Genomic DNA, 18560 nt, shown 5'->3' with positions numbered 1-18560 from the left:
GCCCCTCATGGACACAAAATATCAAATCTATGACTCACCCATCCCATACCACCTATTGGATCTCTGGTTCGCCATGTATGACCACCATTTCAAAAGAGAAGACCCTTTCAAGGTAGTAGAGTCAGGGTTGTATTACCAAATTGCCCCATTTGTCTATCATTTCTTTGAGTTTGTTTCCTGGCTTGTTGCAGCCTACATCAAAGAGAAAAATTGTTTCATATCCTCTGTTAGAGTTAAAATCTTGGAAATTACTCCAAAATTGATTCAAAAGGCCTTGGTCTACCCAGCCTTGCCCAACCTTGAGAAATTTACAGAAACAACTATGTTCTATAGCTATAATTCCCTCCCAACCAGCCAATAGTAAGCATTTCTCCAGATGATTCTAGCCCCTGACCACCAAACCCTACCCATCTCTAACTCTTTTCCCATACCTATTTTATGGAAGCCATACATCCTATTCCCACTGTGATTTCCCTACTGTTTTGGGAGGATGATGCAACCAATATCACCAAGGCCATCATAGGGTTTTTGAGATAAATGATGCAACCAAACCATATTTTTGATATACCCTCATTCCTAGCTGAATCTATTAAGTTCTAGTTACACCATTTCCCTATTACTGGCTTTTTCCAGTACTATTCCATTCTCTTTTATTTTTTTTTGTATACCCACATGGATGAGTTCGAGTTTTTGGGCCTCATTCTTATGGATTCCTGCCAACGAAGAAAATTTATCATTGACTAGGATGTTGTTGTCAGAAAGAAACCCAACAATGAGGGTTATTCTCATTTTATTTCCACCTATATGTCAATAACATATAAAATCATCAATAATGTCTCTCCCCCAAGGATTCTACCCCAACAAAAAACTATCCTCCAACTCAGCAAGGATACCAGGGTGGGAGATTGGTACTTGTTTGAGGATTTTACTGGAAGTAGGGTTTATTGTTGTGAGCTTCCCCCTTATCATTTGCCTGTATTCATGCCCATGAGGATTTTTGCCTCAGATTTTATTCGACAAAGTTTTCATGCTGATCAAATCCACTTTTTCCCAGCCAAGAAGGGATACATGTTCAAATTAGGTGAACTAATTGGGTGCTTTTATTGTGAATACCAGAAAATCCTTTCAACAAGTTAAAAACTTATTGAAGGAGCTAAATTTTGAGATGGGAGAGATTTGGCACTATGACCCCCATGGAATCATCTCAAAGAAAAGGAAGAGTATTAATGCCTCTGCTTATGATCATGAATATAGGCTTGAACTTGAATGGAAGGCTAACTTCAATCCCTGGCCTATTAACATAGATATGGCGATAGAGACTTCGACCTCAAAGGATAAGGCTCAAAATAAAAATGTAGACGAGGATGGAGACGTTGAAATGGAGGACATTCACTCAAGAAGAAGAGTGAAAACTCAAGAAACAATGGATGAAGAAATTGAGACCAGGTTGACCGAGATGAACCTGGACCAACCAAGATTTTAGGTGACTTTAGAAAATCCCCCTAAAGATTCTGCTTCCACATCTACAGAAGTATCTATTTTGGGTTCTACATGAAATTATACAACAATGGGTCCTAGTTGGGCAATAGTCAACTTGATAGAGGAGAGCAACAAGAGGATCATGGAGGAAATGCAACAACAGTTGGCATCACATTCAGTCCCTTATTATACTAGAATTCTGGATGTTATGGACTTGGAGAGAAATCAAATGAAGTTTTCATTACATCATCCCTCGACATAGTCCCTTCCCTCAGGATCACAGTTTAGGACTGTGGATGTATCACTCGACATGACCAGTGTCCCTCTGCCGGAAAAAATAAACTTTCACAGACAGGTAGGAGAAATGTTGTACAATGAGTTAAGCCAAAATGTTATGACAATCAACAAAGCTGAGAAGTTACTAGAGAAGGTTTCCAATAAGTTGAACAAGAGAGAGCTAACTCTAGAGCTCTCCATTTGCAGAATGAAAATTTCAAGGAGTTGATTGTAAAATTGGGAGTAAATCTAGAAGATAAGATTGTGATAGAGACTCTTATCCAAAGCTCCCAGGCTGAGATCCAGGACCTAAGGCATAAGTTGAAGATGTCTGCTAGTGAACATGTGCAATCTAAGGAATTAGCTCAGGTAGAAGAAGAAAAGGAGATCCTTGCCAAAGAGTTGATTGACAAAAATAATGAAGTGGTAGCCCTCAAACAACACGTGGCAAAGCTCCAATAGAGGATAGACACACATATTTGTGCAGTGTTGGTACCAAAGAATCCACAAAATCCCACTAAACAACTCACTAAGACCCTTACTAAATTGTAGCTCTCTAAAGGTGAACTCAAGAAAGTGCAGCTAGATTTGGAAAATGCCAAGCATGCTCTCACACAGAAGGAAAAACATGTGGAGACCGCAAGGGAAAATGGTGAACAGATTAGTAAAAATCTACAAACTAAAAACCAAGAGATTATTGAGCATAAAAGTAGGTGGAAATGTAACATGCCCCTCCTCCATTCCAAGTAGTTGACATGGGATGAAATCATAACTAAGGTAAAGAACATTTGGGGAATATAAATCTGATGGTAGAACAGAGAATTTCCATTAAAAACTATGAGTTCTTTATCTTATCAGCCAAGGAGGAATGTGGCAAAAATGTTGAGACTGCAGAAAAATTCATCCAGTATATCAATGAGAAGCAAACCAGTGAGCTAAGAACTATGGATATTGTGGATCGAGTAAGTGCAGTCGTAGAGGTCTCCAAGATGATTCAAAAGGAAACCACTAGAGCCAAGGCCGAGGAATGTCTGGAAAATTTGTTAATATCTGTGGAAAATTTTGATTCATATTTTGAACAGAGGGTTGATGTTGGGTTTCCTAGCTGCTTGGACCTTGTAGGAGAACTCATCCCATGGGAGAAGTACAATCAAATGTTGGTGGATGCTAAGAGTAAGGTTTACTCCTCCCACGAAAATAACTCTTCTCTCAAAGGAAAAAATATAGTAAACTATCTAAAGAGGGAGTTCCAGTTGTTGTGGTTGGTGAAGACATTATTTCCCACCAAGACAAATTATGTGGATCTTACTAGCCTGAAAATTGCTTATCATAATTTCTTCCATTCTCCTCTACAAAGCCTAGCACTATGGAAAACGTGCGACCAATTTATCAATCCACCTCAACTCCAAGTCATTGATCCAGGATCTCTTCCACCAGAGGTGACCCAACATCAATGAAGATATTTCTTATTGTGTCAATCATGACACAATGTGATTTTCTATTTTTGTAAATATTCCATTTCAAGAATGTAATCAAGTCATATATATAGTTAGGAAATATTTGCAAGTAACACGCTCCCCATTTTGTTGTTATGAAATCATTAAAGGATCAAGAAGGATTATTTTGTAATGGGTACTTAACCATGAGACCCTATAAAATTGTTGACGAGATATTTTTAAGAGGCTCGGAATTTATGTTTCAAGGGGTTTTTTGTACTGTGAATAGAAAAATAACCAAAGATGCATGCTTTATTGGTGGATTAATAACGAAGTTATGGTGATTCTAATTTTAGGAAGTTGTAGTATGTAATCTCTCCTTTGTTTATTCCATTATGTGTTTCTTTCTTCTCGGATGGCATGTAATAGTAGCTATTGGATTTAGTCTTAGAATCATGGATTCATCTGTGTCTAATTTGTATTAAAGATGACTATGATAAATGAGATATAATTTCCTTAATATGCGCTCCATGTTCTTTGAAATTAATTTACATTTTTCTCACCCCTCCATTTTCTTATTGAAGTTTGATGCATAAGATTTTGTGATAAGCCCTGTGCATTAAATTTATTTTCCTTGTGTTATTCTTTCATGTATGCTACAATGATCAAATGAACTATGTGATTTTGTAAGTTAGCCACCAGAGCCTGATGTTAAGTCCTCTTTTGAGTTTTTATGTTAATAATTGAATCTTCCCTTTGGAAGAGATATCTGGACCATTTCCATTTTCATAATGTGTTCTGAATGTTACAAACACTCTAAGATGTCCTAGGCACTGACCTCTCTCAACCTAGAGGTTGTCTCTAGGAGCTACAACAAGGAAGATAATGAAGAGACTGAACAACAACAAATAGATTGTTTTGATGATGAAGAAACACAAGTATTTTCCGTATTCAAGCTTCTGTGATCCATAATGAATTAAACAAAGTCTTTCGGTAGAAATCACATGAGAGAATTTTTTGGCCAACGCGTTTCGAATGAACAAGTGTGGTTCATCATCAGGACCAGATGAAGAGGCAGACCATGGAAAAGGCTTAATTAAGGAGCAATGTAGAGACATAATTTCAAGTAACGGTTATATTTGAACAATAATGTTTAAATTATAATATTAATTTATTAATATATTAAAAACAAATATTATTAAGTAACAGCTATATTAAATGGCTAGTTTTTGAAAAATATATAAATAATGATATATTTCATTAATTTATTAAAAATATTAATATGTAACGGCCATATTAAACGGCTAGTTTTTGAAAAATAATATTTAGATTAATTTATTAAAACCAAATATTACTAGTTCTTGAAAAATAATATTTAAATAATGATATTAGTTTATTAATTTATTAAAATATTAATATGTAACGGCTATATTAAATGGCTATTTTTTGAAAAAATATTTAAATAATGATATTATTTCATTAATTTATTAAAAATATTAATAGGTAACAGTTATATTAAATGACTAGTTTTTGAAAAATAATATTTAAATTAATTTATTAAAAATCAAATATCACTGGGTCTTGAAAAATAATATTTAAATAATGATATTACTTTATTAATTTATTAAAATATTAATATGTAACGGCTATATCAAATGGCTAGTTTTTGAAAAAAAATATTTAAATTAATTTATTAAAACCAAATATTATTAGTTTTTGAAAAATAATATTTAAAATGAGATATTAGTTTATTAATGTCAGGCTAGGCAGTAACTCCTCTAAGCAAAATTGATTTGTATATCATATTCCTTCAGGTTGGTCTTTATTATATACATGAGGGAGAGACTATTCACTTCATCTCCCAATCACTGTTCATATTACTTATTATTTATTTACATTATATTCACCCAATCCTGATGATTAGGTGTCAACATTCCCCCCCTTAATCTGAAGGGATGTTGGTGATTCCAAGCATCATTCTGAATCGTTCAAGCTTTTCTCTTCCAAGTGCTTTGGTGAAGATGTTGGCAATTTGATCATTAGTGGAACAATGACGGAGATGGATTGTTTTGGCCTCAACATGATATCGAATCAAATGATATTTGGTATTGACTTACTTCGTTTGATCATGGAACTTTGGATTCTTGGCAAACTTTATTGCAAAGGTATTGTCAATCATGAGTGGAGTTGATTGTACTTGTTTTACCTGCAAATCTTCAAGAATTTTTCTGAGCCACACAATTTCTTTTGTTGCTTCAACTGCTGCCATGTATTTTGCTTTTGTTATGGAATCTGTTGGAACTGATTGTTTTTGTGATCTCCAGGAGATAGCTCCTGATCCAAGACTCATAGCATATCCTGAAGTAGATACCCCAGTTTCTTTGTCTCCATCGAAGTCTGAATCAGAGTATCCAATCAAGCTGAAGTCGTCCACCTGTGTATACTTGATTGCAAAGTCTTGAGTTCCCTTCAAGTACCTTAGAACTCTTTTTACAGCAGACCGATGTCCCTCACAAGGCTTTTGCATAAACCTGGAGAGGATTCCAACAACAAACGAAATGTCTGGTCTAGTAGTAGTCAGGTAGTTGAGACTTCCTACAAGCTGTCTATACTTTGTTGCATCCTCAAATTCTTTTCCTTCAATAGATGTGAGCTTTAAGTTTTGTTCCATTGGAGTAGTAAGAGGATTGCATTTTGTCATGCCAAACCTGTTCAACAGATCTCCAATGTATTTCTTTTGAGAAAGAAATATGGACTTCGGATGTTGGGTTACTTCAATACCAAGATAGTAATGAACATAGCCCAAATCAGTCATTTCAAAACTTTTCCCCAATTCCTTCTTTATGGATGCAATGTAGCTTTCATTGTTCCCTGTCATCAAAAGATAATCTACATATACCACAAGATAGGCAACTGTTTTGCCAACTTTCTTGACAATTTAAAGTTGCATCATCGAGATCATAATTTTTGAAATTGAGTTTCAGAAGATGCTCAGTTAGTTTTCCATACCAAGCTCGCGGTGCTTGTTTGAGGCCATACAAGGACTTCAAAAGTTTGCATACTTTATGTTCATGTCCTTTCACAACAAATCCTTCGGGCTGGGACATAAAAACATTCTCTTTTAGATCTCCATTCAAGAAATCATTTTTTACATCCATTTGATGGACTTTCCAACTGTTATGAGTTGCTAGGGCAAAGAGTGTCCGGATGGTAGCCCATTTTGTTGTGGGGGTGAAAGTCTCCTCATAATCGACCCCTTCCTTCTATGCAAAACCTTTTGCCACAAGCCTAGCTTTGTGCTTGTCAGATGAGCCATCAGCTTTATACTTGTTCTTGTAGACCCACTTGCAGCCAATTGGTTTGGTTCCTAATGAAGGATCAACCAGCTTCCAAGTGCCATTCTTTATGAGGGCATCATACTCCTTTTGCATCACTTCTTTCCATTCATCATGAGAATCATCTTCTTTGAAGGAAGTTGGTTCAAAATCTGTAGACAAGTTCAATTCACAATCATAAGAAACATCCATATCAATAGGTGAATTAGAGTCATCTACATCACCTCCATTTTGCCAGTTTGAATTTCTAGTTCCTGTCTTTCCAACCTCATCAGGATGAACACTTTCAAGTGTCTTTTTCAGCCACTTTGGGGGACCTTTCTCAGAAGGTCCAGGCTACTCCGTTGATTGAGTTGGGACTGAATCAAGTTTGAGTCTCCCAATTCTGTCAATCACATCACTTAAAGCATCATCCGTTGTTGGAGTTTCATGCAGGGGAGAGTGTTCTTCAGAAGAAGATTCCACATGTGGATCTATTAAAGGAACCCCCCCTTCAAGATGTGGAATTTGATTATCAAATTCTTGAAATGATTTTGCTTTTGCGAATCTATCCAAGCGATCAAGTTGCCGCTCAACAACATTGTCAGTTTTGGATGATTTAAGAAAAAATACATCTCTAAATACAACAAAATTTTTATTTACTTCATCATAGAAACGATATGCTTTGGAGGTGTTTGAATACCCCAGGAAGATACATTTACGACTTCTAGCACCAAGTTTGTTTCTATGTACCTTTGGTATCAAGGCATAACAAGTGGAACCAAAGACCTTGAGATGCTTTACCGAAGGAACATGTCCATACCACATTTCATATGGAGTCTTGTCTCTAATAGCATTAGATGGACATCTATTCTTTATATATGCAACACATAGAACAACATCAGCCCAAAACATTATCTTTACATTTTTGAAGAAGAGCATGGATCGTACCATATTTAAGATTGTCCTATTCATTCTTTCAGCTACACCATTCTGTTGGGGATTATAAGGCACAGTTGTTTGATGTTTGATCCCATGTTGGCGGAGATAGTTTTCAAATTCATTTGATGTGTATTTTTTCCATTATCAGTGCAAATAGACCCAATATGAGATTGTGCATAATTTTCAATCCATTTATGAAAGTTCTTGAATGTTTGAAAAGCATCAGATTTGTTCTTCAATAAATAAACCCAACACATTCTAGTGTAGTCATCAATAAATGTCATCATATATTTATTTCCATTTGCAGAAGGAATAGGCATTGGACCACATAAATCTGAATGAATGAGTTCAATTTTTCCATGTGCTCTTGAATGTGAATCATGAAAAGACTGTTTGCTATGCTTTCCTAGAATGCAAGAATCACATTGCTTAAGTTTCTTAGGAATTGTAGGCAAACCAGCAACACCATTTTTCTTCAACAAGCGGAGGCTGTCATAGTTCAAATGTCCAAATATAGCATGCCATAATAAACTTGATGGAAGTGTACCTTCTTCATAATGAGAATTGTATGAGAAATTTTGTGCACAAGCAGAGGTTCCTTGCAGCTTGAGAGGCCTTTCTTATTCTGTTCCCCTCATGACAAGTGAGTGGTCAGATGTTTTTCTTACCTCAAGCTTGCCATCAAACATATGAATGGAGTGACCTTGCTGACAGATGTGGACCAAGGACAACAAGTTTCTCTTGAGCTGTGGGAGATATAGAACATGATGCAGAAGAAAGTTTGGAAGACCAAGCAGTTTAAGCCTAATTGTGTCAAGCCCTGATGGCTTGATTTTTGATTGGTCTGCAAAATATACTGCTCCATCAACATTGTCAGTAAATTTTTCAAAAAAAATCTTTTCTATGAGTCATGTGGCAGGTTGCTCCTGAATCAAGCATCCAATCATTTTTCCAAGAAGCAAGTGGAGCATTAAATAAATCTTCATTTACTCCAATATTACATTGTGCTACAACATAGTGAGCGGATTCAGGTCCTTTAACTTTGTCTGTATCATCAGTTTTACCTTTCTATTGGTTTCTTTGCTGCTCAATTTTGTCCCATGGTAACTTGCATGTAGAGGCATCATGTGATCCATTTCTTTTGCAGTGTATGCAATGCAAATCTACCTTTTCTCCTTGAGAGTGTCTGCCCCCCCGCCTCTAAAATATTTTCCTCTTCCTCTTTGACCACCTCTTCCTCTGGAAGAATTTTGAGTAGGATTCATTTCTTTATGAGAAAGGCACACAGCCTCTTCAGAAGATTCAGGGGCTGTCTTCTTTCCAAAAGCTTTCTCTCATTCAGCAAATTTTTTCACAAGAGAGTCAAAGGTGATATCTTTGAGATTTCCATTTGCTTGCAATGACTCAAGATAATTGGAGTAAGTAGGATAAAGTGCCTTGAGAAAAGCGATAAGAGGAATATCCAATTCAACCTTAGTAGATTTGATATCATGCATTATAGACTTTACTTCAGATGCAAGAGCAAGAGGATCATTATTTTGCAGTTCAAGAGTGAAGAGTTTAATCATGAGTTGAACAACTTCAAGTGTAGAATGTGAGTCATAGAGTTCTTTCAGCTTTTGTAAGGCTTCAAAAGCAGTTGAAAATGGCAAAATATGGCGACTCACCTCTTCATTTATAGATGCTGCGATTAATGCATAAGCTTTGTTGTTCTTATTTTCCCAAATGACGAGCTCTTTCTCTGAGGTAGGCTGTTCTGGCTCTTTGTCTCCATCTCCAACACACACTCCTTTCCACAACTCATTGAAAATGAGTGTGTGTTTTATCATCCGCGACCACTCAGGATAGTTCTCTTTTCCAGTGAGAACTATTCCCACGATGGATATGATTGAATGCATACTATAACAAAAAAACTTTTGCTGCAAAACTTTTACTCTTAATGGGAAAAAAATATAGTTCTGATATGACTGGACAGCAAACTCAACTTGACAGAAAATGTCAATACCCAAGACATATATATCGGCACTATTCAAAATATATATCGGTTTCTTTTTACATTGATCACCCAATGTAGCCCTTCAAAAAAATTTAACACACAACGGTGATTTTAAAACATGCACAAAATCAGGGCTCAACTCACATCATAGGACAGCGCTTCATAGGCAGCGTACCAAAACAGTTCAAGATACCATGTACATTCAACGCATGGCATTTAACTCACATACACATCATAGGATACCATGTACATTCAACGCATGGCTCAACTCACATACACATCATAGGACAGCTACCACAAACCAATTTTCACATGGTTCAAACTCGGAGCCTTGAATTAACAATAAAGACGAGTTTCCATTCAAGATTATTGAAGCCTTACGGGGTTTTTAACACCGTGTATTCGCAAAAAATGTAAAAAAACATGTAAGTACCATCAGAGAATCAACTGGAATCCATCACGCTATATCGGAATCATCGAAGTCATCTTCAAAGGAATTGAAGAAATCAACATCAGAAGGCAGCGTACCAAGTGCAGTGTCATTCAACGCTTCCACCACTTGTTACTTTAGACTTGAATCTCTATAAAAATACAGTAACTCTGAATATCGAAATCAATTATTACTTTCAACAATCAATCCGCATTGGCATTGCTTTTGTTAGCTTTTCGGTCAATTCTCTCGGTAATCCAATCGCAGATGTCTCCGAGCACAATGGCAATGTTCTCATCGGGCTCCCCAAATAGAAGCGAATGTAACATAAGCAAATGCAACATACCCTCGTAGATCTTTAGAGGCTTTGATTCATGCACCAGCAGCATTTCACGCAGTAAACTTGGTCATGGAGACAATTCATGCACTCAACGCAGTAACAGTAATGCTCTCAATGCAGCAACGTGGAATGAGCAACGGTTCAGCACTCCATCCTAACACACAACAAAGATGGCCTTCAGTTCGCTCCGAATACAATTATGCAGTGGGCGCAGAACAATTATGCAGCAATATAATTATGCAGTGAGCGCAGAACAATTGTGCAGCAATATAATTATGTTGTGGATGCAGAAAGGGTCAGAATCACTTATGGCAAACAAAGCGCACAAGGGCAGTGGACAGAGAGCGCAGTAGGCAGAAGGGAGTTACAACTATTTTTGGGAGCTGGCTCTGATACCATGTTAGGCCAGGCAGTAACTCCTCAAAGCAAAATTGATTCATATATCATATTCCTTCAGGTTGGTCTTTATTATATACATGAGGGAGAGATTGTTCACTTCATCTCCTGATGACTGTTCATATTACTTATTATTTATTTACATTATATTCACCCAACCCTGATGATTAGGTGTCAACAATTAATTTATTAAAAACAAATATTAATAAGTAACCACTATATTAAACAGCTAGTTTTTAAAATAAATAAATAGATAATCAAAGTCAAAATTTAAAGGAGGGAAGTCAAAAATTATGAAAACAAATGAAGACCCTAATCGAGACAAGATCATTTGATAAATAAAATAACTAATGGAAATAAAATAAAATAAAACAAAAATATACACAAGTCTAAATAAATGAATATATATATCTATATCTATATCTATATCTATATATATATATATATATATATATATATATATATATATATATATATATATATATATATATATATATATATATCTATATAGATATAGAGATATATATATATATATATCTATATATATATATATATATATATATATATATATATATATATATATATATATATATATATATATATATATATATATATATATATATATATATATATATATATATACCAAAAACATATATGACGAACCAAATGTTGGATCCGACTGCTGCGCGCGCCCTGCTCTGCCTCTGCTAGGTTATCCAGCCGCGCAGTTGCCGGGCCTTCGGCCTTCTGCCATGGCCCCTCCGGACGCTACACCGGAGGTGGCTGATGCTCAACAAGCTTTCTCAGACCTGGTTAAATCTTTGCCTCCGCAGCACCCTCGTCCAGCCGTTTCTAAGTTCGTCAAAAAGTTGGATGTGTTACAAGAAGTTAATCTTCCTCCAGCCCTTCCCCGCATGGCTGCCCTCTCTCTAGCAGAAAAAGGACTCATTGGTCAATTCACAGGCCTCTGGCCATCTCCAAAGACTGTGCAGAGATGGGTTGAAAGAAACTGGTCCGATAAAATTCAAGGTAAAATATCCATTAGATTTTGTGGGAAGGGGTATTTTACCTTTCATTTCGAATCCAGAGAAGATAAGGACTTAATCTTCAAGAACGGGCCCTATTTTATGGATTCCAGAGGCCTGTATCTTAATAAATGGACCCCAGATTTTGACCGAAAACTGGATGTTCCCAGTGCTGTTCCAATTTGGGTCCGGCTCCCTCATCTCCCTCTTCACTGTTGGGGAGACGAATCGGTTCGAGCAATCGAGAACGCAATTGGCAGATTCATAGATCGCAGCAAACCAAAAGATAATATGCAAGCCTGTGCACATATTTGTGTTGAAGTGGACTTAGGCAAAGGGCTTCTCGAAGCTATCAAACTCAAAGTGGATGACCGGAGCCATATTCAGCAGCTAGATTACGAATAGATCCCATTCAAATGTAAGGTATGTCATGAATGCGGCCATTTTGCCAATCGCTGCACTAAACTTGCTGATGTTGAAAATGGCTCACAAGATGATCAGTGGGAAACAGTTTAAAAAAAAAAGAAGTTGGCCCCCATGGCCAAAGCTCCTCCGGAAGCAGGCCCTTCAGTCCCCTTTGCAGCTCACCCTTCTTCTTACTCCCCTTCCTTATCTGCCCTCCCCCCTCTCTCTCATCCCCCGCCCCCTTCTTCATCCAATCCTTTCTCTGTTCTATCCCCTCCCGATATCCTTCCCCTGGAATCCTCCTCCCCTCCTCTAATCCAAACTGATGCCACTGAATCCTCTCTTCCTTTGGTTATCACCTCTCAGACTTCCCTTGATCCTCCTCCTATTAGACAAACCAAGAGCTCCTCCAAAGATCATGGAGCTGCCAGTGACTCTTTTAAAAAACCTGGGCCGGGTAGGAAATCTGCAAAGCAACATAGAGATGAGAATGCTTAGAAAGATATAGCAATGGGCATCCAGAACCCCATAGAATCTTATATTCTAAGGCAATACGACAAAGAGACAATCCACAAGGACCAAGGGGGGCGAGCACCTCCCCGTACCCCACATACTCAATGATGAAGTTTTTGTCTTGGAATAGTAGGGGACTAGGGCACCCCTCCAAAGTTGCAACCCTAAGAGATCTTATTCATTGTGAGAAACCAGAATTTTTTTGTTACAGGAAACAAAGCAAGGCCAGTAGGAAATGATTGGAATTATTGAATAGCAGAGGCAATACATGGGCAGCATCAGTGAATCAAGAGGAGCCTCCGGAGGAATCACAACTCTCTAGAATCACAGCACATGGAGTCACATATCGGAAACTGTCAATCAGCATTGGATCAAAACTGTTTTAGAAAACAAAGCAGATAAGCAAATTTTAGTCATCTATAATATTTATGCTCCTAATCACTACAAAGACAAGGAGCGTTGTTGGAATGAGCTCAAAGCCAGCATAGATGCAGAAGAAAGTGATAATATCATTTTAGGGGGTGACTTCAACCTTATTCTCCATTCCAATGAGAAACGAGGAGGTAGCTTCTCCCCTGATCCCTACAGAGTTCATTTAGAAAATATTATGCAATATCATGACCTCATCGATGTAGCTCCAAAAAATCGAAGGTATACTTGGAGCAATTGTAGGTTAGGCAAAGGCAACATTACGGAAAGGCTTGACAGAATCCTAATCAATGTTACGCTTCTCCCCTCCTTCTCTATGGGGTATGCCACCATCCTTCCTTTCTCAGCCTCTGACCACTATCCTATAACTCTTACTCTGGAAACCCACTGTTCTCTTGGACCCATTCGTTTTAAATACAGTTCCCTATGGAACTGCATTCCAATAGTCAAAGAGGTCATTCAAAACACATGGCGCCAGCATGTTGAAGGGTCCCTTGGTTTCATTTGGGAAACCAAGCTAAGAAAAACCAAGCAGGCTTTAAAGGAATGGGAAAAAATTTGCTATAAGGAGCCCGAGAAGATCAAAAAGGAGATCAAGAGCAAACTAGATTGCATTCAGAAAGTAATAGAAGATCACGACCTTTCCCAGGAGACCCAAGCACAAGAAAGAGATCTTTACCTATAGCTATGTCGGGCAAACAAAGAAGAGGAACTCAAATGGAGGATAAAGTCGCGGCAGCTTTGGCTGCAAGGAGGTGATAAGAATTCAACCTTATTTCATAAATATACCACCACTTGAAAGATAAGGAATAATGTAAATTTTATTTTGGATGTTGAGGGCAATTGACAAAGCACACAAGATGCCATTTGAAAGGTAGCCACAGATCACTACAAAACTCTCCTAACCGAAACCAAGGAAGAGGAAGACTATTCAAATCTGCTACAATATCTTCCCAGCGGGATCAGCAAGGAAATGAATGACAGTTTGAACAAGGAGATTGATGAGGAAGAAATAAGAAGAACAGTTTGGACCCTCCAACCTGATAAAGCTCTCGGCCCATATGGCTTCTCCATCTGCTTTTATCGAGCTTATTGGGGAATTATAAAAAAATATTTAACCAAAATGCTCAAATGGATCCAATGCAAAGGTAAAATTGGAGGATTTACCAATGCCACTCACCTTGCTCTCATCCCCAAAGAAAATCGACCCTCATCCTTTGCTCGATTTTGGCCCATCTCCCTTTGTAACTCCTCTTATAAAATCCTGACCAAAATCCTTGCTTCCCGCCTTAAATCCCTCCTCCCTTCACTCATTTCTGAAAACCAAGGGGGATTCTTAGCCAATAGACAAATTTCTGATTCTATCCTCCTCGTCCAAGAAGCTATTCACTCGAGTCAATCTAGAAACGAGAAAGGGTTTATTCTTAAGCTTGATCTGGCTAATGCATTTGACAGAGTAAGACACTCCTTTCTCCTGGCTGTTCTAAAAAAGATGGGGTTTGATTCGGTCTTTTTAAACCTCATCCAAGCTTGCATTTCTAGGCCTTGGATCTCCCCTCTTGTCAATGGCAGACCTGGAAATGCTTTTCAATCATCTCGAGGTCTAAGACAAGGTTGCCCTCTCTCACCTTATCTTTTTATTTTGATGGTTGAATCCTTTAGCAAAGCTTTGGATTTCAATCGGAGGGTTGGCCTCATCACAGGCATTAAATTTGGGAATGGGGTTAAGAATATAAATCACTCACAATTTGCTGATGACACTTTGCTAATCGGAGGAGCTTCCACCATAATAGCTCGGCGCTTCAAAGTTCTTTTAGATAAATATATGCAATACTCTGGTGGAATGGTTAATCAGTTGAAAAGTTGCATTTATGGATGGAATACCACAGCTCAAGTTCTTCACAATATTGCCAATACCTTTGGAGTTTCTTGCAATTATGATTGGACACATTTCACTTATTTAGGCATGCCAGTGAGTGCAGGTCCTTTAAAGGCAGAAGTTTGGGACACCGTAATTGACAAGATGAAAAGAAAAGTGCAGCAATGGGGTTCCATCTGGCTAAATCCAGCTGGTTGAATCATCCTTTTAAAATCAGGTATTTCCTCTCTGCCCTTATACCAATTTACTCTCCTTCAAGCTCCGGCTTCTTTTCATCATAAAATGGAAGTCATCCTCTGCCAATTTCTCTGGCAAGAGGGGAAAAATGACAAAAGGAAGTTCAATTTGGTTAATTGGAAGCAGGTCATACAGTCCCAAGACCGAGGAGGTCTTGGAATTAGATCTCCCAAATTCCTCAATCTAGCATTCGCAGGAAAAATTGCTTGGAGATTTATCACCGGCCTTTCTGCGTGGTGGAAAAGGGTGTTGGAAGTTAAATACTTAAACTTCCCAAGGCAGCATCTTCTCGACCATGACATTCCTAACAAAGACTGCTCCAAAATTTGGAGATTGTGCAAAAAAGCTATTCCCTTCATGGCTTAGAACAATTTTAAAGTCCCCAAGGGCGGCGCTCATATAAAAATTGGGTCTGATAAAATCATGGGCCAACAACCTATAAACAGTCATGATGGAGTCAACCCAATTCTCTCCTTTCTTGACAACATAGGCATTCAACACTTGGATCAGATTTCCCAGTGGGATCCCCAATGTCATTTATGGTTAGGATGGTCCTTTCCAGTCATCCCCATTGATCTCAAGGCAAGCTTTTATGTTCTCCAAAGTCATCTTCATAGCATAGCACCTATAAAAAAGAATGAATTAGATGGCTTTCGTTGGGATCCTTCTGGATCTAGTTATACTATCCAAGCTTCTCATCAGCACATGTGCAACAGTAACCATCCCACACCCATCTAGACTCACTGGAAATCTGTTTGGAAATCTGAGGCTCTTCCTAAAATCAATTTTTTCCTCTGGACTCTTCTTAAGGGGAAAACCCTTACTGCAGAAAATTTTCAAAAGAGAGGCATTAGTGGACCTTCTCGCTGCCCCAATTGTCAAGCTGTTGAAGAATCCATTCAGCACATCTTCATTGCTTGTCCCTTTGCTATCACCTACTGGAGAAATTTATCATGCACCAACTATATTCCTTGGAATACTCAGAGTTCCATAGGAGAAGTTCTGCATCAATGGAAAAATAATTATCCATGGCAGCACAAGAAGAATAACATAGTTAAAAGGGTCTGGGACACCCTTCCTTATACTATGTTGTGGAACATTTGGTTGGCTATAAATTGCAAAGTTTTCAAAGACAAAGAATCGACCACAAGGAAACTTTGCAATAAGGCAAGGAGTCTCGCTCTAGAAGCCATCTCTGTCAAAAATCAAAGTAATATTGATATCACTGATCTCAGCGTTGAAGAGCGGAATTTCATTGGTTACCTATTGGATAAAAACAATAGTAACCAGAATGGAAACATCACCAGCAACAGGCACAACAACGTGAGACATAATTGGAAAATAAGATTAAAGGAAGAAGAGTTTTCAACATGGCTTAAAAAGTGCAACAATTATTATCTTTTTTTTTATGGTGCTTCAAAATCAAATCCCGGAATTGCAGGAGCAGGAGGAGTCATCTTCAATGCCAATGGGGATCGCATAGTCACTTGTGAATGGGGACTTGGGCCTATCTCCAATAATAGAGCCGAAGCTTTGGCTCTATATCAGGGACTTGCCCAGCTCAGTAAAATTGGCATAGGTACAGCTATGATATTCGGTGATTCAGTTGTAGTCATCAGCCTAATGGCACATAACAGACAGTCTCCCAATGTTCTCCTTCAACAGACCATTAGCCGATGTCAAATTTTGGGCCAATCAATGAAAGAGGTGCGTTTCCTCCACGTCCTCCGCACCCTCAACAAGGAAGCCGACTTCCATGCCAACGGAGCTTGTACCAAACCGTTGGGTAGCCTCCTTTGCAACGCAGTGGAAACCCAACACTATTTACCATGACAACAAATTATTTTGGTTACAATCAGACTTGCAGCAATCCTGGGATTTCTGACATTTGTTATGGGTCAAAGATTCATAAGATCCATGTTTCTACCAAAATTTGCCTAGAGATCTGGCTTCTTCTAGAATATCTAACAAATATGCACGCCATCATTTGTTTAGTCGTCTTCTTTCCCTTCGCCCATCTCTTCATGCGTTGTTCTCCTCTTTCCCGTGACCTCCCATGCTTCTCCTCTGATCCTCCCTCTGTTCCTCTGTTGGGCCCTATGCGTTCCTCCCTCTTCTTATTCCTCCCTTCTCCCTCCCATTCTTGCATCGGGATATTCTCCATTCATGTTGCCCTGAGTCATTGCTCTGCGTTCTCCTCCCTGCCTTTTCCCCCTCTTCAATCTTGCGCTATAGTCTCTAAGCTGCCCCCCGATTCTCTGGCTCTTCTTCCTTGCTCTGTGTTTCTCCTTGTTCCTGCAGCATGTTTCCAAGTGCATCGTCCTCCTTCAGCTCCCTGGTATTTGCAGCTCTCTAAGTATCTTTTTCCATTTGCAGCAATGGCAAGGAGCGAGGATTGCCTCCACTGCGCCGACCTTCAGGCCAAGCTGGAGCAAATCCGTGCCCACCAAAAGGTCATGGATGCCAAGATTGATCACCAAAACCGTCTCATCAATGAAAAATATGAAGCTGATATTAATCTGTTCCTTCATAGAACTTCTTCACTACATGAGCAGTTCAATCAACTCTCCAATAGGTGCAGCCACATAGAAGAATCCATGGAAATTCTGAAATATATGATGGAAAACAAAAATGCAGTTCACACAAGCTTGCCAAGCTTCAAACAAGCCAATGTTGATAACAAGCCTGAAGAGTCTACAGCCAAGAAAATCAGCCACATCAACATAGACTGATCATGTTTTGTAGATGTTGTTTTCTGTTGTTCCAGTTTGTTAGGATATACTCTTGTTTAGGTTTTTTCAAAAGTCCAAAAGGCAAGAACAAAGAGGAATTATGTCCATCTTCTAACACTTCCTTTCTCTACTTTCCAGGCTTAACATTTTGTACCACAGAAGTTCAGTCTCCTTTCTTTTTTTTGAAATTTAATATAGCAACCGATTATGTTACAAAAAAAAAACAGAAACATATATATATATATATATATATATATATATATATAGATATATATATATATATATATATATATATATATATATATCCAAAGAAAAATAATCAATAAATAAAACGAGGTCAACAATAAAATATGGGGCTCAGGCCCATTAATAAAATAACAAAAATAATAAAAGGAGCTAAGAACGAATAGGATGATAAAATACATAAAAAAACACGAAGGATCAAGAAAATAAACTCTAATGAAGAATAAATAAACAACAAATACTATAGAAAGGATGCCAATACCTACAATAGTAATAGGGTTGTCAATCTCTCTAGCTTTTCTTTTGATCCCCCTGTCTTTAGTCTTTTGGAGAAAGGTTTAAATTTTTCTCTTGCTCCTAGAAAGATCCCGGTCGACGATATCATCTGTGACATTGAATATGGTATTAGAGACTTACCGGACATCACTAAAGATATCATTCGTCAAGACTGTGCGGTTGTCCTTAGAAAGGCAAAGCCCCCCAAGAAT

The 18560-nt window shown here is 38.0% G+C and overlaps 1 protein-coding gene across 1 annotated transcript; it reads left to right on the top strand.

The window, feature by feature from the left end:
- The first annotated feature begins 14626 nt into the window (after window positions 1-14626).
- On the top strand, window positions 14627-15058 carry LOC149162913 (uncharacterized). The gene has a single exon (XM_089435306.1). The coding sequence runs from the start codon at window positions 14627-14629 to the stop codon at window positions 15056-15058; it is 432 nt and encodes a 143-aa protein (XP_089291432.1).
- Window positions 15059-18560: the final 3502 nt, after the last annotated feature.

Source organism: Pinus tabuliformis, chromosome 5_2 (assembly GCF_031772625.1).
Source record: "Pinus tabuliformis cultivar Carrire ecotype Pingquan chromosome 5_2, CPIR1, whole genome shotgun sequence".
Classification (NCBI taxonomy): Eukaryota; Viridiplantae; Streptophyta; class Pinopsida; order Pinales; family Pinaceae; genus Pinus; species Pinus tabuliformis.
This window is presented reverse-complemented; position numbering and strand designations above follow the sequence as displayed.

Coding starts and splice junctions, on each gene's coding strand:
- LOC149162913 (XM_089435306.1), top strand. CDS start 14,627: ATGGTTGAATCCTTTAGCAAAGCTTTGGATTTCAATCGGAGGGTTGGC.